The following is a 22,658-nucleotide window of genomic DNA, read 5'->3' on the forward strand; positions in this document are numbered from 1 at the left end:
ACACTGATGACACACTGATGGTAAACACAGACACACTGATGACACACGGATGGTAAACATGAACACACTGATGAAACACTGATGGTAAACACTGACACTGATGACACACTGATGATAAACACTGACACTGATGACACATTGATGGTAAACACGGACACACTGATGACACACTGATGGTAAACATGGACTCACTGATGACACATTGATGGTAAACACGGACACACTGATGACACATAGATGGTAAACACTGACACACGGATTACACATTGATGGTAAACATGGACACTGACGACACACTGATGACACATTGATGGTAAACACGTAAACACTGATGACACACTGATGGTAAACACTGACACTGATGACACACTGATGGTAAACACGGACACACTGATGACACATTGATGGTAAACACGGACACACGTATGACACATTGATGGTAAACATGGACACTGATGACACATTGATGGTAAACACGGACACACTGATGACACACTGATGGTAAACACTGACACTGATGACACACTGATGGTAAACACAGACACACTGATGACACATTGATGGTAAACACGGACACACTGATGACACATTGATGGTAAACACGGACACACTGATGACACATTGATGGTAAACACGGACACACTGATGACACACTGATGGTAAACACTGACACTGATGACACACTGATGGCAAACACGGACACACTGATGACACATTGATGGTAAACACGGACACACTGATGACACATTGATGGTAAACACGGACACACTGATGACACATTGATGGTAAACACAGACACACTGATGACACATTGATGGTAAATACGGACACACTGATGACACACGGATGGTAAACATGAACACACTGATGAAACACTGATGGTAAACACTGACACTGATGACACACTGATGGTAAACACTGACACTGATGACACATTGATGGTAAACACTGACACACTGATGACACATTGATGGTAAACACGGACACACTAATGGTAAACATGGACACACTGATGGTAAATACGGATACTGATGACGCACTGATGAGATATGGCTGACACACTGATGGTAAACACGGACACTGATGACACACTGATGGTAAAAACAGACACACTGATGACACACTGATGGTAAACACGGACACACGGATGACACACTGATGGTAAACATGGACACACGGATAACACACTGATGATAAACACGGACACACGGATGGCACATTGATAGTAATAATGGACACACTGATGACACACTGATGGTAAACACGGACACACGAATGACACACTGATGGTAAACACGGACACACGGATGACACACTGATAGTAATAATGGACACACTGATGACACACTGATGGTAAACACGGACACACGGATGACACACTGATGGTAAACACGGACACACGGATGACACACTGATGGTAAACACGGACACACGGATGACACATTGATAGTAATAATGGACACACGGATGACACACTGATGGTAAACACAGACACTGATGACACACTGATGGTAAACACGGACACACTGATGGTAATAATGGACACACGGATAGTAATAATGGACACACGGATGACACACTGATGGTAAACACAGACACTGATGACACATTGATGGTAAACACGGACACACTGATGGTAAACATGGACACTGATGGTAAATACGGATACTGATGACGCTCTGATGAGATATGGCTGACACACTGATGGTAAACACGGACACTGATGACACACTGATGGTAAAAACGGACACACTGATGACACACTGATGGTAAACACGGACACACGGATGACACACTGATGGTAAACATGGACACACGGATAACACACTGATGGTAAACACGGACACACGGATGGCACATTGATAGTAATAATTGACACACTGATGGTAAACACGGACACACGAATGACACACTGATGGTAAACACGGACACACGGATGACACACTGATAGTAATAATGGACACACTGATGACACACTGATGGTAAACACGGACACACGGATGACACACTGATGGTAAACACGGACACACGGATGACACATTGATAGTAATAATGGACACACGGATGATACACTGATGGTAAACACAGACACTGATGACACACTGATGGTAAAAACGGACACACTGATGGTAATAATGGACACACGGATGACACACTGATAGTAATAATGGACACACGGATGACACACTGATGGTAAACACAGACACTGATGACACATTGATGGTAAACATGGACACTGATGACACATTGATGAGATATGGCTGACACACTGATGCACGGACACTGATGACACACTGATGAGATATGGCTGACACACTGATGCACGGACAGTGATGACACACTGATGGTAAACATGGACACACTGTTTTGCATACGGCTGCACTCAGACGTTTAATACGTTTGTCTGAACGAGCCCTAAGTCTGGTGGACATTTGTGAACTGGTGCCATTGAACGTTCCCAGTCTTGGTTGCGTTGCCACTGGGGGGCGCTATTGTGCTGATAACCGTTTGTGCAGATAACGCACATTATTTTTTTGCACTTCATTTAATGCAAAACCTGGTGAAGTGTTTCCTTCCCTTTGCACACCATCAGCTGATCTTCAGGGACCTGGCATGGGGCAGAGTCTCCAGCATTGGGCACTGATAAAGCTGCCCCCTACTGGACTATAGACAGTGCTACACATCTGTGTTACACGGAGGCGCTGAATAACGTGACTGCACGGCTCACACTTCCTGGATGGAACACGTGCTCCACACACCATACGTGGCAATGCTCTGTACGTTATGGGTGGAAACAGCTATAATAGATTTATTTCGTAATGGTCGTGACCTGTTGGCTGGGAATCGGTCGCTACCATTTTTTTTAAGAAAAGGGAAATATACGCCCCTAATAAACTTAGTTTCATGGCACCGCGGGGCATGCCGGGTAGTGTAGTTTTGCACTTCGGATGCGTATTCCGTTTTACCTGACGTCAAACTACAGTTCCCATGAGGCGTCAGGGTGACTTGCAGTCATGGGATGCAGCGGCGGGTGTAGAGTGAGGAGAGCGGAGAGTGTGAATGAAGGCTGGAGAAACTTGGTCATGAAGTGCAGAACTAGTGGGCACTGCCAGGAGTCGGGCTGCATGTGCGGAAGCTCCGAGGTGTAGTGTGGGTACAGGGCAGTGGGTGCTGCAGGAGGGCAGCAGGGGAAATGTAGGTGACAGCTGACAGGATATAACTAGTGGCAGCGGGCAGGGGCGCTCCACAGTGACTACAGGGCACCACCGGCTGATGGGAAGACCTGCTGATGCCAGAGGTGCCAGCGATGCCAGGTGTGGAGGGCAGGCGAGGTAGTCAGGACCCTCCCACTGAGGAGCACAAGACTTGTGGGGACCCCAGCAGAGGATCTCCGCCCCGGCTGTGTGGATATCTGGCCAAGCTGTCCGGGAAGGGACCCCTGAGGAGCTTCAAGAGTCGCTGGTTTGTGTTTGACCCAAGAAGGTGCCATCTCTACTATTTTAAAAGTCCCCAGGACACCCAGCCCCTGGGGCACATAGACATTGGCAGTGCCTCCTTCAGCTATGACTTGGAGGCAGAAGAGGGGCAGTTTGAGATCCACAGCTCTGGAAGGGTGTCCATCCTGCGGGTAAATATCAGGGGTAATTGTCACATGTCCCTTTGTCGTGTTGCCCCTGGTGTGAGAACTTCTGGTGTCGGTAGATCTGCCTGTACTTCTGTTTTTATTCTATTCCTTATCCTATGGCTCTCCAACTGTTGCAAAACTACAACTCCCATCATGCCATGGCAGTCGCAGATTAGTTCCCCAACAGCCTGAGAGCCACAGGTAATTCTGGAGCATTGTGTGATAGTGTTCCTGCAGAGATGCCGGGTAAAGACCTAGAAGAGAAACTGTCGGCATGGTGCCCTAAGCGTGGGTAGCAAGACTTGGTCACAGTTCCCACGATCCTAAAATGTGTTGTAGAGAAAAATGAGTTGTGTCCCATCTGACTTACAAGCATCGGGCATGAAGGAACGCAACTGCACCTTGGGTGTCATACGGATGCATTGGCAACTGTGCCAACCTGTTTACAGTGGCATCTCTGTGCCCAGTGTCTGATTGGACAAGAGTATGCCAGTACCGACACTTTATTGTTAAGTGCCAGGTATCCACAGGGCATCTTATGCCGCCATACCATCTCACATACATATTTATCACTGATAGGTCTCTATATACATGTACATACAGCCATCTCACATACATAGATATCAGTGATAGGTCTCTATATACACGTACATACCGCCATACATCTCACGTACATATACAGGGTGGTCCAAAAGTAGGTGGACAGAAAGTGTAATAAGGTTATGAAGGGGGAGATTTATCAAACACTAAATTGCAGCCGCCTGTCTGGATCATCCGCCAATAAACCATGAATTAGACGTGGACGATAAGCTTTCCACCCAATAGATTTCAGGATTCGCATGATAGAAGCTCGTGAAATTCCCAATCCCAAAGAGGCTCTTCTGCGGACTTTTGGACAAGTTGCTTATTATCTTCTGTACAGACTGTTTTGGGTCGACCAGTTTTTGGAGCATTAAGGATTGAGCCAGTGGCATTGAATTTGAAACGAATGTGGTAAATGGTTTGTCTCTTTGGGGCTTGAGTACCAAATGTTTCAACCCAATTTGCTCTAACAGTTTCAGCATTTTGAGATTTCCAATACTCTGTTAAAATCCATTTTCTTTGATCTGTATTTAAATTATTTGCCATTATGTGTTATCTGAATTATCTGAAAAGAAAACAGATTTGAGGGAGATCTATCTGTGAAAACTAGATTTGTGAAACTGGCTCAGTTGCCCTTAGCAACCAATCAGATTCCACCTTTCGTTTTCCAAAGAGTCTGTGAGGAATGAAAAGTGGAATCTGATTGGTTGCTAAGGGCAACTGAGCCAGTTACACTTTACATCATGTTTGATAAATCTCGCCCTTCATAACCTTATTACACTTTCTGTCCGACCTACTTTTGGACCACCCTGTATATCACTGATAGGTCTCTATACATGTACATACAGTCATACCATCTCATGTACATTCATCTCACTAATAGGTCTCTATATACACGTACATACCGCCATACATCTCATGTACATATATATCACTGATAGGTCTCTATATACATGTACATACCGCCATACATCTCTATATAAACATACATTCGGTCATCCCATCTCACATGCATTCATATCGCTTACTGGCTTCATTCAGAGATACTTCTTTTTAGGATTTTTTCCAGATGTAAAACATATCCGTTTTGTTTTTTTCTGTTGAGGACCAATTGTCCAGAAAAAAAGAGAAATTTAGGAGCTGAGTTTTTTTTTTTTTTTTTTAATCTGATTTTCAGTGAAAAAATGATAGTAACACTGATGGCATCCGTGTGTGATCTGAGTGCTGTCCGGTTTTTACTCTTTAATGGGTAGGAGAAGCTCGAAACTTTTTTTTCTCTCTTTCATACAAGAAAAACAGCTGTGCCTCACAGCTAAATTGGAGGAAAATCACACAAAGTACACTGATGAAAAATGGTCTTTTGTTTTAATTTTTCTCGTTCCCCCTAAAAAATACTGACATCTGAATGGGGCTTTAGACCTATACATTCATGGTATATGCCCAGCAGCGGTCACAGTCCTGATGCGTGCAATGGCATGTGTCCTACATAAGGCCCATTATAAAGAGACGTACGGTAAACCCCTCAGTAAAGATTTTGCAGCAGATCCTCTGTGTAGGGAAACACAGTCTGTTGAACAGTTACTTATAGAGCCTGTGTGCCCTGTGTACAGGTGGTGTTCCAGTCATATATATGAGCCCTTAGGCTACAAGTTAACCAGTGTTCCCGGCCCATATTGGTATACAATAGCAAGCATCACTTGGTTGTATAGGGAGGTATTGGGCAGTATAATGCTCTGGCACGTGCGACTCCTGACTATATTTATGCAGGGATTTCAAGGCAACCAAGATTTCTTGACAACTTTCTTTCTGGAATGGAGGCCATCACTTGTTTCCTGATTATCGGAAAGTCTAAACAGGCCGGCAATCACCGGAAGAATAAGCAAAAAGCATGTTCCTCAGGTGGTTTAAAAATCCTCTTTCTCGGCAGCATATTGCCTGTGTAACCGGATAATGTGCTGCTGATCATATGATGTTCTCAAATCAATGATCTTTCTGTATTCACAGAAGTGCAATCTTCTGAACAGGTCATTAAATGGTCACTTGTGTGTAGCCGGTCATGTAATGGACACGGCCAGCCACTATAAACGGGTGCTAAGTTAAAGAGGAAATCCTTTACAACACTGGTAAGTTACACAACACGACATCCTGTAACAGTAAGGCTATGTTCACATGTCCAGTAATCATCCATTAGAACGGATCCAGCAGAAATCTGTTGGCTGCACAACTTTTTTGCCCACAGATTGCTGCTGGATCAGTTGTAACGGATGATTACTGGACATGTGAACATAGCCTAATGGGAGATCCTCCGGCACTCTTATGTCTTTATAATGCTATTATATGAATAAATATAATTGTAAAGTCAAGTAGGAAAATCCATTACTAAGGATTATCCACATAATCTATAGCAAATTGCCAAACAAAGAAACAGTGTGAGGCTTCAGGAGTCGGCTCCTGTTGGGAAGTGTTTGTTTTCGGGTTAATGAATATAGCATGTGAGGTCTGCCAGGTGACTGTATTGTATGTGTGCGAGCAGATTATTTAGAGAGTGCATACAAGAGCGATATGAATCCGTATTACACTTTCATTAATAATAAACTTATTTAAACGCTAAAAAATAACTTCTTCCCAGAACATCCTAGTCATGGTATATTGCAGGTGTATGCCATTACTGCCGACACTCCCATCAGTCACTAGCTGCTGTAGAGGCTGAGCCCAATACATGGATTGTCCTGTTGTGGAGCAAGACGCACAGCTCTGGTCGGAGATCTGTGTTGTGCAGAGAAAGGGCTTCATCCTCTCACCCACCTCCAATGGTTCTACCACCACTGACCAGTATGTTCCCACACATTCTAGCACGGTGACACAACTGGTGTGTCTGGGAAACCACTTTGAAGTAACGTCTCCGGTGCACAGCAGAGCCATTTGCACAGAACATTTGATACTCCATGTGCAGCAGTATAGTGCCTCTGTACTGCTCTATGTTACAGAGAAGTCCTAGAGAATACCTCTGTAATATGGCATCTGATAGAGATTGTAGCAAAATGGAATACAAAAGAGCAGAATAGTGGTATTAACTTCATCACAAGATAGGATTTGAAGGGGTTAATACAACCTTGGCACTGTAGTATACACTGCAGCTCTATATGCCTATGTCAGGTCCTCATCTAAGCAGCGGGATTAGGAGCTGAACCTGCACCATTCCCAGGAGACACCGGCTGTGTTAGGCTACATGCCCACGATCTGTAATAACAGCGTTTTGGATGCAGCTCACCTGCGCTGCGTCCAAACCGCTGCGTTGTACAGTACAAGCACAGTGGATGGATTTATAGAAATCCCATGCCCACTTTGCTTCTGTTTGACGCTGTGTAAACTCACCCGCGGGGTGGCTTTACGGGCCGCAGCATGTCACCTTCTGTTGCGGAGACGATAGTGTCCTCAACAGAAATTTCCACTATAGTTATATTGAGTGCAGTAACTCACACATGCAAATTTACCTGCGTGATCGGACACAGCAAGTAATGCGCTGCTATAGCCTGATCGTGGGCACTTAGCCTAACACAGCTGGCATCTTCCTGTAACAGCAGTGACTGGAGCTTGCTCAAATCGCTGCTGTTTAAATGTCACTGTCCATCACTGACAGGTGAACTTAAATGATCAAACATTCACCGCCTCCTAATTGGCCCCCGAGACATGATCTCTGGGTACTGAAAGCCACCTTGCTGCCATCTTAGTCGTCCTGTGATATGAGAACATCACTTTCTCTCTATATTGCTAAATGTCAGTATTGCATTCAGGGCTGTGAAGACGGTGTCCATTTTGTTGGAGTCTATACAATGGACCGACTCAGACTCCTAAAATATATAATAAATTGGTACATTAGTACAATGCAGGATGTGCTGTAAATGTTTTCATAAGAATTTGGGAGAGTTATGAAATGTCCTCTAAATGTCTGTTCTGTTCCTGATCTAAGGATCTAGACTTTTAGTTGAGATGAATCTGTGCTGCACTTTATGTACATGCTTAATAGTGAGTCGGAGTCTGAGGCTTGGCTTACTGACTCCACAGCCCCGATTGCATTATATAGTATATACAAACAAATGATCGCAGGATCAAGTCTCTTAAAGGGACTAAAAAATAAAGTAGAAAAAGTTTTTAAAACAAATTTCTCGCCCTTTTTTTCACAGTTAAAAAATTAACATATTTGGCATTGGCACATTCAGAAAAGTCCCATAATTAAATTAACCCATATGATAAACGAGAAGAGAAAAAAAAGAATCAAAATGCCAGAATTGTCAGTCACCACACCTCCCTAAAAACAAAAATAAAATTTGTATGTAATACAAATTGATATCAATAAAAGCATCCGCTCATAACAAGTCCTCACATAGCATCATCGAAAAATGTTATGGTTCTCAGAAAATGGAGACACACTAAATAAAAAAATAAAAATAAAAAAGTATGCAATTTGGTATCACTGTCATCCTACTGAAAAAGTAAAGATCATTGGCAATACTGCATTTTTTTTTTTCACCATTTCACTGCGGAGGGGAGGGAAAAAAACGAAAGCGTAAAAATGAAAATTGGCCCCAACTGGTAGGGGTTAAAATAAATAGTCGGCCAGGTAATAGTGGGACTGTGGATGGTTGCCAGTGTGAGAGCCCTGCTCTAGCTCATAGATGGGTGTCTAATGCCCTAATTGAGGAGTAACCCCCCTTACTTATGCCTCACCCCACTCGATCTGTAGAAATTGACCTTTTTTAATATAAATATCTGGTTACTTTGAGTTGAATGTTGTCGTTCTTGGAGCAGCTCCGTGCTCTCCTCTATTACAGCCAGGTGCAGCATCTGAGACCACCACTGGCTCCTCTGCAAAGCGGACGAGACGTGCATGCCACTGACCAACATTAGTCTGTGTACAGTTCATTGTGCACATGATCCGAATCATGTGTGAATGTAGCCTTACTCTATAAGTGCGGACAACCCGTGCACAGCCAAGGATGCATTTACATAAGACAATATTGTGCCCCCCGTCGCTCCATTAAAGTCCATGGCATTGAATAGGATGGCTGAGCACTGGGCCAGGCTGCAGCTCTATAAACTTTATACTATTCCTGGCTAGAATACCACAAAGTCGTACCCTGCAATGTAACATGACTGTGTATTATAGGAATACACCTTTAATGTGCCCTATATAAGCAATAATGAAAAAAATAATCCTAATTAAAGGCAGCATGAGGGCTCAATGGTTAGCAGGGTTCTCTGTTTCCTTCCACACTCTAAAGACTGATAGAACATTTAGCTAGTGAGCCCAGTGGGGATGATGATGATGATGTCTGTAAAGCGCTGTGGAATTAATGGCTCTATATAAATGCCTTTGTCTTCAGTGGTAAAATATAATTGAAGCCACATTTCTGTTTTTGGCTTGCAGTACCTAGGCTAGTCTCTATTCTGGAAGAGCCATGTGACCAGTCTGTAGAGTAGAATCATAGATTCTACATAGTAGAATTACTCTACATAGTAATTCTAGCCTGCTCTTTTTTTACATCCTGTTTCTTGTAGACCATGCGGCTCCATTAGACATCTCCCACCCTCCTACACACAGGTAGTGGTTTTTATTGACCAGGTCATCGGGTCTGTTAGATGCGTGGGCTGGACATGAGATTAAGAACTGTTTGTCTTAGAAGGTGCAATTTTATTCATGTGTACCCCATGTACAACGCTCTCCTCTGCTTCAGTATAAAAGTGTATATTTGTATCTAGGAGCTAATTTAGGTATACATTAAATAGTATGTGCAGATGGAAACAAGAAGTCTGTAAATGCATTGCCTTTCCCACATTTCAGCAGAAACTCTAACCATTTCACTGCCAGGGTCTTTTAGTAGCCAGAACAATTTACCCTTTTGACATGTATAAATAAAATCTAAATGACAGATTAGAATAATTGATATTTAAAGTCAACCTGTCTCATGAAAAAACACTATTAACCTGCAGATATGGAGTTAATCTGCAGGTTAATAGTGTTCTGCCCGGTGCCGGCACTTAGACACTTGCTGCCGGGAGAAAATGAACTTATTCCTATCCATAGCATTCCAGTTTCAGCCACGGGGGCGGCGCTGGTGCGGGTTCAGTCACCGCTCTGTATATAGAGAGTGATGAGAGTAGCTGCACCCCCGCACTGAACTGATTGACAGCAGACTCAGAATTAGGGCCAGCTTTACACCCCCATTCCTATAGGTCTTCAAAATGCCACTCAGCACTTTATACACACAAGCACCTACATGCAATTTTGCTTTGAAATGAAGTGGGGGTTTTTTTTTTTCATTCTTTCAGCAGTAGCTCAAGTTCTGATAACGCATGCCTAAAGGGAACCTGTAAAAAAAAAAAAAAGTTATTCATCTGCAGTTGAATAGCCGGCCGGCTCCCACACTGAGAGCCCCACTGCCAGGAGGAAATTAACTTGGTTCCTCCCAGCAGACTTGGGCTTTCAGTCATAGGGTTGTGGCCAGCGAGGTTTCAGTCACCGTACTGACTGACAGCCGGCTTGTCAGTGCATCAGTACAAACACGGCTGTCAGTCAGTGCCGGGTTACAGCCGCAGCTCAATATGTACTGAGTGGTGACTGAAGCCGTGCCGGCACCACCTCTATGACTGAAAGCCCAAGGCTGCCTGGAGAAATAAAGTTAATTTCCTCCCGGCAGCTGGGCTTTTAGTGCGGCCGCCGCACAGCTTCAGAACGCTATTATAGTTTATAACATTTTTTCACATGACCGGTTCCCTTTAAGGTTTTTTGTTATTTACTGTGCAGCTTAAATAATGCATTACCCTTATATTGCTGGTCAGTAAAATTATAGCAATACTAAATATATGTAGACTTTTTCATTACTTTTTGCACAATTATTACAATTTTAAAAGTTTTTTGTTTTTCTTTTGCCATATTTTTTTATTTGACAAAGCAATGTGGGGGCTTGGTTTTAATAGCATAACTTCAGAGGGGAGTAGGGGAGGAATGTCAGCACACAACATTGAAGATTGCCAGCAGGTATGAAGCCCCGCACGGAGCCGTCCTAGCCTTGAACGTGAAGACATATGCAAAAAGAAAAGAGGTTCTCCAGAGATGGCAGACAGTTAAAAATCCATCTTTATTGTTCGAATATTGAAATCTGTATGCAGCGGTTCACAAGGAATATCCAGAGTTACAAAAACCAGCGCGTTTAATCATGGTACCTTGTTAACTTAATTCTGTTGGTCAGTACCATTATGGTGATACTTATGTTTTTGTAAATGTAATCCTTTGTGTTTAGTCTTTGGACTGCCATTCCCTGAATGCCATAACTTTATTATTTATTTTCTGATGCGGCTGTGTCAGGGCATGTTTTTCATTGCTACCAATTTGGGGAACATACAACATTTTAATCATTTTTTTATGAGGCAAAGAAAATAAAAAAATGTAATTTTTTTTCTTCTAAATTGTAAAGGGTGAAATCTATGGTGAGTATCTGCAAAACGCTTACTGCAATCCACAGCATATGTTCCCTGTGGAAATCCACAGCTTTACTGCTACAGTAGATTGAGCCTTAGGATTGATAAAAGATGAGAGAAGCATAAATGATCAGTTTTATGTAGAGTATTTGTGTATTAGGACTGCATAAAAGCTGAACGTTTCACCATCGAACCATGTTACATTTAGACTGAATGGTATTTTTGTTTTCACCTTAAAATTTTAGGCTACTAGTCGTCAAGCAATGACTTGGTGGCTGCAAGAATTACAGCAGAAACGTTGGGAGTATTGTAACAGCCGGACTGGAGGCAAGAGAGATAGCATGGTGAACGCTACTGCTGGGCAGGTCCCCACCGGCTTGGTAGCCAAAGAAAGCTCAGGTAAAACCTTCGGAGTTTGATATTACTTCTCAATAAATCTTGGGCTGCATTCACACAGTGTTTTTTTCAGTGGCTACAATGGGGTTTACATCTCCCCTGCCCAGAAGCTGTGGTATAATCAGACCATGTTCCTGCACGGTCAGACACAGCCATTACACAGTACACAGCAAGGGGCACATTTATAAGATTATCTCAGCACAGGAACATTTTATTTTAACACATCCAATTGTAGAAGTTATTACTATTCCAAGATCTATTGATTAAAATGAACTTTTGTTTGTGGGAAAAGACCTTTAATCCCTGATGGGGCCACTGAATGTAAGAAAAAACGCTATTTGAACCTGGCCTTATAGTAAAGTATCATGTATAATAAAAATAAGCTATATGAAAGCACAGCCTTCTTCTGCCAGCTCAGTGACAGCGTTTTACAGCAACCTTCAGACTATTGTCTGCAGCATTCTACTTCTTTTTTTTTTTGTATTCTCTCTCATATTGTGTAAGTTGCACAAATGTGAGAAGTTTGTATGCTGCTTATAGGTTCACAGTAATTGCTTCAAATGGGGGTAATGTATATAGGGAAGAGCCCAGCATGAGAATGCAAGTTGGAGAAAGAGGAAGAAAAAACTGCCATTTGTCTCTGCTTCTGCCTGTATGTATGCAGAGCCTGTAGATATGCATCTTTGGCAGTAATTCACATTCTTTTAGGTATGTTACTGGCTTTGGCAAGAATAGACTTTCCTTAGTTCTTGTAATGACACGTCAAATGGATATGAAATCACACTGAAAGCATAACTTTTGAAATAAGTTAAAGGGAACCTGTCACATAATTCTTGCTGCCCATACAGCGTGCGGCATGAATCAGAGCCTGGCTCCATGATTGCAGGTATGTTTTTATCTGAAGCGCTCTGGCATTTCACAGTAAACATAGTCGCAGACGAGACTAATCCTGCTTCTCCCCACTCCGCTCTAGGTGATTGATGTGTGTACTTAGCGGAAACCTGTCAATCACCAGCAGCGGCGCTGGAGAAGCCGGCTAGTCTCGTCTCTCTATAGTGCCCGGCCGACTCTTCAAAAAGTTTTCGCTTGAGTGTTTTGGAGAAAAACATACCTGGTGCAGTCTAGTTCTGACTCATGCTGCCCACGGTTAAGACGGCATGAATCACGTGACGGGTTCCTTTTTAATCATTGACTCAATCAGTTTTAAGCAATATTCTTTTTTTTGTATTTATACATTTTTGCCTTTTAGATTTTAACTGTATTTTGTTGTAGAAATCACACCTGTGCCTGGTATGACCGATTCAGCAGAACGGGCTCGTATCCATTTTACAGCTGACATGTGTCTTGGTGCCCTCGGAGATCAGACAGCCGACCACGGATCCAGTCAGTCTGGCGCAGTGCAGGGCTTGCTCAGGCAATGGAGTAATGATATCAGGTACTCCAAATGTATTATAGCATGATGAAAAGATAAGACAAAATGCTAGAATCCACTATTAGAATGCATATTGTAAGCTTGGGCGAGTGGCTGTGCTATGGCTTAAACAAGTGTTGCAGCATGTTACGCTGGTATCTACTACCATCTTGCATATGATTTCTGATTACTACATAAAGCTTGAGATGTTGTAATCCTGTTCTTGTGAATTGTGTTACCAGAGACAAAAGAAACACTATTGTATAAAACAGCCTATATGTGACCACAAAGCAAGCGCAAGAGGCTTTTCCACAGGTTCAGCTATGTGGTTTAGTTAAGTATGGCTATGTGCCCACGATGCTGAATTGATGCTGATTTTTCCTGAGCGTTTCTGCATCTCCCTGGCAGAAAAAACGCATGCAGATTTTACATGCGTTATTTTCTGCCAGGAAGAAGCATTTTTTAAGCTTTTTTTTCATGCATTTCCGCATACGTTTTTTCAAGCGCTTTTCCAAGCGATTTTGAGCATCACTTGGAAAAGAGCTTGACAAGTTGGTGACACAATATAAATCCATGCAACCGGCATGGATTTATATTGTGTGACCAACTTATGCTGCTTTAAATGAAGCATCAATAGTTAAAAAAAAAAAAAAAAAAAAAAAGAATTTAAAATGTAAGAAATAAAAAGAAAACATTATACTTACCTCTACGGTGGCCCCCGGTCTCCTTGTCCGGTGGCATGCTCTATCCTCGGCATCCCGCTTTGTTCTGAAAGCATCTGCGGTGACATCATTTAGTCAGCTGACAGGTCACACGACCGCCGACGTCATCGGTCACGTGACCATTACATGACTAAATGACGTCACCGCAGGTCCTTTCAGGACGCCGAGGACAGAGGGCGCCACCGGATAAGAGACCGGGGGCCACCGGAGAGGTAAGTATAATGTTTTTTTATTTTTTACGTTTTAATTCTTTTTTCACTAATGGTACCCGGGTCTGGAGGAGAGTCTCTTCTTCTCCAGACCCGGGTACCATCCGCGCATTGAACCGCATAACATCCGCATGCATACATGTATACATGCGGATGTCATGCGGTTCAATGCAAGTCAGTGGCGTCAATTTTGCCGCAATTACGCACAATAAATGGTTGTGTTGCAGATTTTTCCGCAATGATAATCCGCAGCGGAAATTTCCGCAGCATGTGCACAGCACAAGCAGATTATCATTGGGAGACATGGCAGACAATTCAACAAGCGTTTTTAATGCGTTTTCACGCCGGCACTTCATTAAATCTGCATCGTGGGCCCCCAGCCTACCACAGTTTACATTTCTAGTGAAATGCGTGAGTACTGTGAAATGTGAAATGACATTACACAAAAGGATTCTTTAATGGGTTGCAGAAAATGGCCTATTATTTTTTATTTATTTATTTTTTTTAAATGAACCCCTTAACGACCTTGGGTTTTTCCGTTTTTGCGCGTTCATTTTTTGCTCTCCTTCTTCCCAGAGCAAGAACTTTTTTATTTTTCTGTCAATATGGCCATGTGAGGGCTTATTTTTTGTGGGACGTGTTGTACTTTTGAACAACATCACTGGTTTTACCATATTGTGTACTGGAAAACGGGAAAAAAATTCCAAGTCCGGTAAAATTGCAAAAAAAATGCAATTCCACAGTTGTTTTTTGATTTTTTTTTTTTTTTTACCACGTTCACTGAATCATACAAATGTCCTGCCATTATTATTCTCAATGTTATTACGAGTTCGTAGACACCAAACATGTATAGGTTCTTTTTTATTTAAGTGGTGAAAAAAACACCAACGTTTGCTTAAAAAAAGTGACATTTTCCGAGACCCGTAGCGTCTCCATTTTTAGGGATCTGGGGCCGGATGAGGGCTTATTTTTTGTGCATCAAGCTGACGTTTCTATTGATACCATTTTGGGGTAGATCCAATGTTTTGATCGCCCGTTATTGCATTTTATTGCAATGTTGGGCGACCAAAGAAACCATAATTCTGGCATTTAGAATTTTTTCCTCATTACGCCGCTTACCGATCAGATTAATTCTTTTTTTATATTGTTAGATCGGGCGATTTTGAACGTGGCGATACCAAATATGTGTATGTGTTTTTTTTTTGTTTTTTTTTTTTTAATGGGGCGAAAGGGGGGTGATTTAAACTTGTTTATATTTTTTTTACTTTTTTAATATTTTAAAAAACTTTTTTTTTTTTACACTTTCTGCTTGCTTCTATAGTCTCCATAGGAGACTAGAAGCAGCAATTGTCTGATCGCCTCTACTACATACAGGTGACGAGCAGATTGCCTGCATGCAGTTGAAATGCTCACTTGCTATGAGCGCCGACCACTAGGTGGCGCTCATAGCAATCGAGACATGACAACCACAGGGGTCTGCTGCAGACCCCGGGTTGTCATGTCCACCCATCGGTGACCCGCGATCATGTGACGGGGTCACCGATGGGCGGGGCTAGTGCCGCGCTTCAAGCGCGGTGATGTTAAATGCTGCTGTCAGAGATTGACAGCGGCATTTCACTGCTTAACAGCCCCGGGTGGATCGCGATTCCACCCGCGGCTGTTGCGGGCACATGTCAGCTGTAAGAATCAGCTGACATGTGCCTGGTTCAGTGCGGGCTCAGCACTGGAGCCCCCGCTGAACCGGCCTTTCCGACCTGGTGCATACTATTACTGACCATGTCGGAAAGGGGTACATTTATTACAAAAACATGATTATTACAATGTGTATAAAAAAGAGAAATCTTGCAATTTTCACGTTGGGCAGTGGGGCATTTTTATATTGTAACTTAATGTTGTTTCCGGAGACACATGTACATAGCGACAGTACTCTGACCCTGTCTTTTGACATGACTCCTCTAATAAGCCTGCCCAAAGATGGAAGGGGGAGCAGGTCAGCTGTGACATCACCTATTGTGATTGGTGCTCCTGTGTTATCAGCTCTATATCCAGGTGTTACCTGTCATTGTGAGGCTGCTGAAAACTCCTGAAAGGATAGGAAGTATGAATCTAAAAAAAAATCCCAGTGACCATTGTGAAGATTGCAAAATTATTAATTTATTTTTTTTAATACTCATGATATGGAAAAAAAATATATATTTTTTAACAATACATGTACCACTTCCTTTTAAGGCAGAGAGCCTAACTTTACTCACCACCTAGTCAGTCACGAAAATTCTGCCACTGTGAGTCACCTCACAAGGGTCTAGGTAGCTTTGTACTTTAAAGGAGTTATATCATCAAAGATTTAATGCACCCCCCAAAAGACATGCCATAAATGTTTGATTTGCATCTAATTTCCAGAACTGGAGTTTCCTGATATCACCCCTCCCACCTCCTCCATTTTTAACTGGCTTTTGACCACCAGTGAAGAGAGTTGGCAGCGCATGCGCTATTTCTCTCCATTCATTTCTACAGGAGTTCCAAACTCTCATAGGAATGAAGAGAGACGAGCTGCCTCCTGGAACAGAGGTTCTCCTTTCTATAGATGTAGGACCCTCATTTATCAAGCATTAATTGCATGTCCTTTGCATATGCCATAAATATGTAAGACTACCCGTTCAAAGACTGCTTTAGTTGTCCCTGTGTCTGCAGAATAAACATGTCAATCCTGAACACTCGAAGGCCACAACATATTTGTTTTGTTTTTTGTCCAACAATCTAAAACTGAGCTTCGGAATATATATAATATATTTTTTAGTAAATGTATTTCTAAAGCTGCTATTGACCAAACTGTAGATATCCATAAATTATGTGTAATAATGAGAAATTGAATGGGGAAAAAATATTGAACATATGAAGAAAGATGTGCAAAAAGCCGTGGAAAGTCATAACACCAATTAAAATCTATCAGTAATTAGAAAGCAGTTCTGCCACTTAGTGAAAAATATCAGCTAATTCAACTGATGGCCTATAAAAAGGTGTCTCATTACCAAGGTGCCACACAATAAACATCTCCTGGTGGTTAAAACCAGTGAGTTGTCTCTAGACCTTCGTAACCTTATTGTTGCAAAACATACTGATGACGAAGAATTTCTGAACTACTGAATGTTCCAGTGAGCAATGTTGGGGCAATAATCCGGAAGTAGAAAGAACATCATTTTACCATAAACTGGCCACAGCCAGGTGCAACCCGCAAGATTTTAGACAGAGGAGTGAAAAGACTTATCAGAAGAGTTGTCCAAGAGCCAAAGACCACCTGTGGAGAGCTTACATAAAGACCTGAAATCATCAGGTACAATTGATTTAAAGAAAACAATAAGTATTGCACTCAACCTCCATGGCCTGTATGCAGGCTCACCACTCAAGACTCCATTGCTGAGCAAAAAGCATGTTCAAGCACATTTAAAGTTTTTCTCCACAATATTTAGACAAGCTTGTGACATCCTGGAAGCATATAGTCTGGTCAGATAAGACCAAAATTAAACTCTATCGTTGCCATAATACACCATGTTTGGAGGCCAAAAGGCACTTGATGTCACCCCAAAAACATCACGTCAACAGTGAAGTTTGGAGGTGGGAACATCATGGTGTGGGACTGTTTTTCAACATACAGCATCGGCAAACTTGATGTGATTTGAAGGAAGGATGAATGGACAAAGGTACTGAGACATTCTTGATAAAAAATCTGCTGCCATCCACCTGGATTATGAAGATGAAACTAGGGTGGACAGTTCAGCAAGATAATGATCCCAAACACACAGCCAAGGAAACTCTCAATTGCTTTAGAGGAAAGAAAATAAAGCTGCTAGAATGGCCCAGCCAATCACCTGACCTGAATCCAATAGAAATGTATGGAAGGAACTAAAGCGCAGAGTTCACAGGAGCCCACGGGACATTCAGGATTTGCAGAGTGTTTGTGTGGAAGAATGAGCCAAAATCACACCTGAGAAATGCATGCGACTAGTTTCTCCTTACAAGAGGCGTCTTGAAGCTGTCATCACCATAAAGGCTTTTGTACAAAGTATTCATTAAATTTCAGTGTGTTCAATACTTTTTTTCCCTGTGTCATTTCTCAATATTACACATAACTTAATTCATGGACATCTATGGTTTGATGTATTTCCCTGTGTGGATTGGATGATAGGTTGTTAACGACATCTGGTGAGAATTTCATGTCAATAGCACCTTTAGAAATATATTTACTTAGAAAATTGGTGATGTGTTGAATACTTATTTCTCCCGCTGTGTATGTAGAGAGAGGGAGAGTTTTGTGTTTCATCTTCACGCAAACTCAAACTTCTAAACAGTTGTGCATGGCTAAAGATACCATAACAATGCAATATCCTATATCATATTAATATGTCAACGGGATTTTGTTACGTTGACTTTTCAGTATCGTCCTTTAGAAATCTGACACAAGTAGATTACAGAACTGTAAGTGGCAGTAATGATATTTATTGAAGCTGTTGTATTGCAGTTATAAAAATGTATTTTTCTGTTCTAAATTTATGTAACTTCCGTTTCCTAAATTACGAAAATGCTTGTTTTTAAAGATTAGAAATTTTCACTTTGCCTTTTACACGCTTTAGCTTCTTGTGGTTCAGAAACCTTGCCGTATTCAGCTGCAAACAATCGTAACAACAAATTTTGCTGATTTAGGATTTTTGGAAATCTCCTATATATAATGAGGTTGACAATGAGCCTGTTCTCCAGAGTTGTTGTTTTTCTTTTATTTTCAATGTGAGATATCTAAAACTGATTCTTTAAAAAAAAAAAATAAAATATATATATATATATATATATATATATATATATATATATATATATATAATATATATAGTGTGTGTATGTATATATAATATATACAGTATAGACCAAAAGTTTGGACACACCTTCTCATTTAAAATTTTTCTGTATTTTCATGGCTATGAAAATTGTACATTGACACTGAAGGCATCAAAACTATGAATTAACACATGTGGAATTATATACTTAACAAAAAAGTGTGAAACAACTGAAAATATGTCTTATATTCTAGGTTCTTCAAAGTAGCCACCTTTTGCTTTGATGACTGCTTTGCACACTCTTGGCATTCTCTTGATGAGCTTCAAGAGGTAGTCACTGGAAATGGTTTTCACTTCACAGGTGTGCCCTGTCAGGTTTAATACGTGGGATTTCTTGCCTTATAAATGGGGTTGGGACCATCAGTTGTGTTGTGCAGAAGTCTGGTGGATACACAGCTGATAGTCCTACTGAATAGACTGTTAGAATTTGTATTATGGCAAGAAAAAAGCAGCTAAGTAAAGAAAAATGAGTGGCCATCATTACTTTAAGAAATGAAGGTCAGTCAGTCCGAAAAATTGGGCAAACTTTGAAAGTGTCCCCAAGTGCAGTTGCAAAAACCATCAAGCGCTACAAAGAAACTGGCTCACATGAGGACCGACCCAGGAAAGGAAGACCAAGAGTCACCTCTGCTTCTGAGGATAAGTTTATCCGAGTCACCAGCCTCAGAAATCGCAGGTTAACAGCAGCTCAGATTAGAGACCAGGTCAATGCCACACAGAGTTCTAGCAGCAGACACATCTCTTCAACAACAGTTAAGAGAAGACTTTGTGCAGCAGGCCTTCATGGTAAAATAGCTGCTAGGAAACCACTGCTAAGGACAGGCAACAAGCAGAAGAGACTTGTTTGGGCTAAATAACACAAGGAATGGACATTAGACCAGTGGAAATCTGTGCTTTGGTCTGATGAGTCCAAATTTGAGATATTTGGTTCCAACCACCGTGTCTTTGTGCGACGCAGAAAAGGTGAACGGATGAACTCTACATGCCTGGTTCCCACCGTGAAGCATGGAGGAGGAGGTGTGATGGTGTGGGGGTGTTTTGCTGGTGACACTGTTGGGGATTTATTCAAAATTGAAGGCATACTGAACCAGCATGGCTACCACAGCATCTTGCAGCGGCATGCTATTCCATCCGGTTTGCGTTTAGTTGGACCATCATTTATTTTTCAACAGGACAATGACCCCAAACACACCTCCAGGCTGTGTAAGGGCTATTTGACCAAGAAGGAGAGTGATGGGGTGCTACGCCAGATGACCTGGCCTCCACAGTCACCAGACCTGAACCCAATCGAGATGGTTTGGGGTGAGCTGGACCGCAGAGTGAAGGCAAAAGGGCCAACAAGTGCTAAGCATCTCTGGGAACTCCTTCAAGATTGTTGGAAGACCATTTCCAGTGACTACCTCTTGAAGCTCATCAAGAGAATGCCAAGAGTGTGCAAAGCAGTCATCAAAGCAAAAGGTGGCTACTTTGAAGAACCTAGAATATAAGACATATTTTCAGTTGTTTCACACTTTTTGGTTAAGTATATAATTCCACATGTGTTAATTCATAGTTTTGATGCCTTCAGTGTGAATGTACAATTTTCATAGTCATGAAAATACAGGAAAATCTTAAAATGAGATGTGTCCAAACTTTTGGTCTGTAATGTATGTGTGTGTGTATATGTGTGTGTGTGTATATATATATATATATATATATATATATATATATATATATATATATATATATATATATATATATATATATATATATATATATATATATATATATATAAATTATAATATAATATAATTAGTTAGTTATAGTGTGCGGGTACCCTAAGGATGCCCAGTATTATTTGCAAGGATTTTTCATCTAAATCTCCAATTTCCTTCCATAAGCATGAGTAAGTTAATCTTATAGTTCACAAAACATTATTGCTGCTGCAGCACCTCTTGCAGTCAAGTTCCATAAGTCTGTTATGAGGATTGCTTGGCGTAATCAAGAACAGGTGTTTTAATAAGTAAGTGACCCATACAAAAACAGCTGTTTCATGTAAAATACCTTCAAAAGAAAAAGGGGCAACCCATCAGGACAAAGGCTCGGTCTCCAAAGGTGACAAGCTTTCTTTTCTTTTCCCCATTACAATATAAGGAATTGACTGATATATCAATGATTGAAATTATACAATACCATAAAACCAACTGCAAACAATTACTAAAAAGGATGGGCCCCCATCCATAACACATGACAAAAAATCTAATTAATTTATTGAAAATCCCATATGTACTCTATTGATTTCGAATAAACTATTAACATGTATTAAAAACAACATCAATGACAGTGACACAAAGTTAAAATAGCAGATGAGTAGGTGAAAGAGCACTGTAATATACGTGAATATACGTCACATGTATAATACGTTGAAGAGGGGGATGATAAATACAGGGACAAGAGACTTCCTGTTTCTACATAGAGCAGAGAAAAGAGAAGAATTACCTGGGTAGAAAGGTAAAATGAACAATTGTAAGTACATAGTGCTATATAATATGATGATTGCAATATATTAAGAGGATACAAACTTTGATGGGAGTGCTACTTTAATAGTATAAAAATATCTGTCAGATGGTTGTTGTTTCTTTTGTACTGTATAGCAATGTGTAAAGGAGGCATTCTGCAAGCTTGAGTTAATCATATAACTAAGGTATTTTTATAGGCTTGGAGTAACGTGTGGATCCATATAAATGAGTGATGTTGAATTATACTGTAAAGTTCTGCTGTCCTTAGTTTTCACTTAATATGTACAACCAGTGCAATCTCTTATACACGGCATGAATAATAAATGCTTTATTCTGGTCTTTCCTTGTGTTAGGAACTCTGTGCAGAACCTACGACCTGGCAGAAATAACAATGAGTGCAGGAAGAGCATCTTTTACACCAATGAGGAATGGGAGATGCTTAACCCAACCCCTAAGGAGCTGGAGGAATCGCTTCTGCATGAGGAAAGGAGAAGACCTCCTATGGAAGGAGGCAAATGGAGCACAGGTAGAGCTTTTGGTATATGGATTGTAAAGGATTGTTTCCGTCTTATAAAGTGACACACATAACTAGGATGTGCAATCCCGTCTCATGATTAGTGGTGGTCCCATAGGTTAGGCTCCCACAAGTCTTTTATCCCTTTATATATTGGGAATAATACTTGAACTTTCTTTAGGTGAATGTTTCACTATATGTACCTGTTTAGAACCAAAAGTGATCTGTAAAGCTGCATTTACACTACGAATTAATCATAAACGAACATTGTTTAAAAAAATAAATTACCTTGCCGTGTAAACAGGACACCGATCACCCAGTGAATAAACAAAACGTTTA

The 22,658-nt window shown here is 41.3% G+C and overlaps 2 protein-coding genes across 4 annotated transcripts in view; one reads left to right on the forward strand and one right to left on the reverse strand.

Annotated features, from left to right (window-relative positions):
* The window catches only part of LOC141166222 (uncharacterized), a 91,888-nt gene that overhangs the window by 63,366 nt on the left and 5,864 nt on the right, over positions 1-22,658 (reverse strand). The window lies entirely within an intron of this gene.
* Positions 2,961-22,658, forward strand: part of TBC1D2B (TBC1 domain family member 2B) — a 64,165-nt gene continuing 44,467 nt past the window's right edge. The window contains exons 1-4 of one of the 2 annotated variants that reach the window (XM_073652689.1): positions 2,961-3,628; positions 11,932-12,085; positions 13,355-13,517; positions 22,159-22,331. In XM_073652689.1, coding sequence (XP_073508790.1) covers positions 3,290-3,628; positions 11,932-12,085; positions 13,355-13,517; positions 22,159-22,331 — 829 coding nt within the window. In that variant the 5' untranslated portion in view covers positions 2,961-3,289. Of the gene's footprint in view, positions 3,642-11,931; positions 12,086-13,354; positions 13,518-22,158; positions 22,332-22,658 lie in introns of both variants that reach the window. The other variant, XM_073652690.1, reaches the window with a different exon arrangement.

The sequence above is a fragment of the Phyllobates terribilis genome, unplaced genomic scaffold (genome assembly GCF_046119375.1).
Source record: "Phyllobates terribilis strain yellow unplaced genomic scaffold, ASM4611937v1 Scaffold_11__3_contigs__length_659146591, whole genome shotgun sequence".
Classification (NCBI taxonomy): Eukaryota; Metazoa; Chordata; class Amphibia; order Anura; family Dendrobatidae; genus Phyllobates; species Phyllobates terribilis.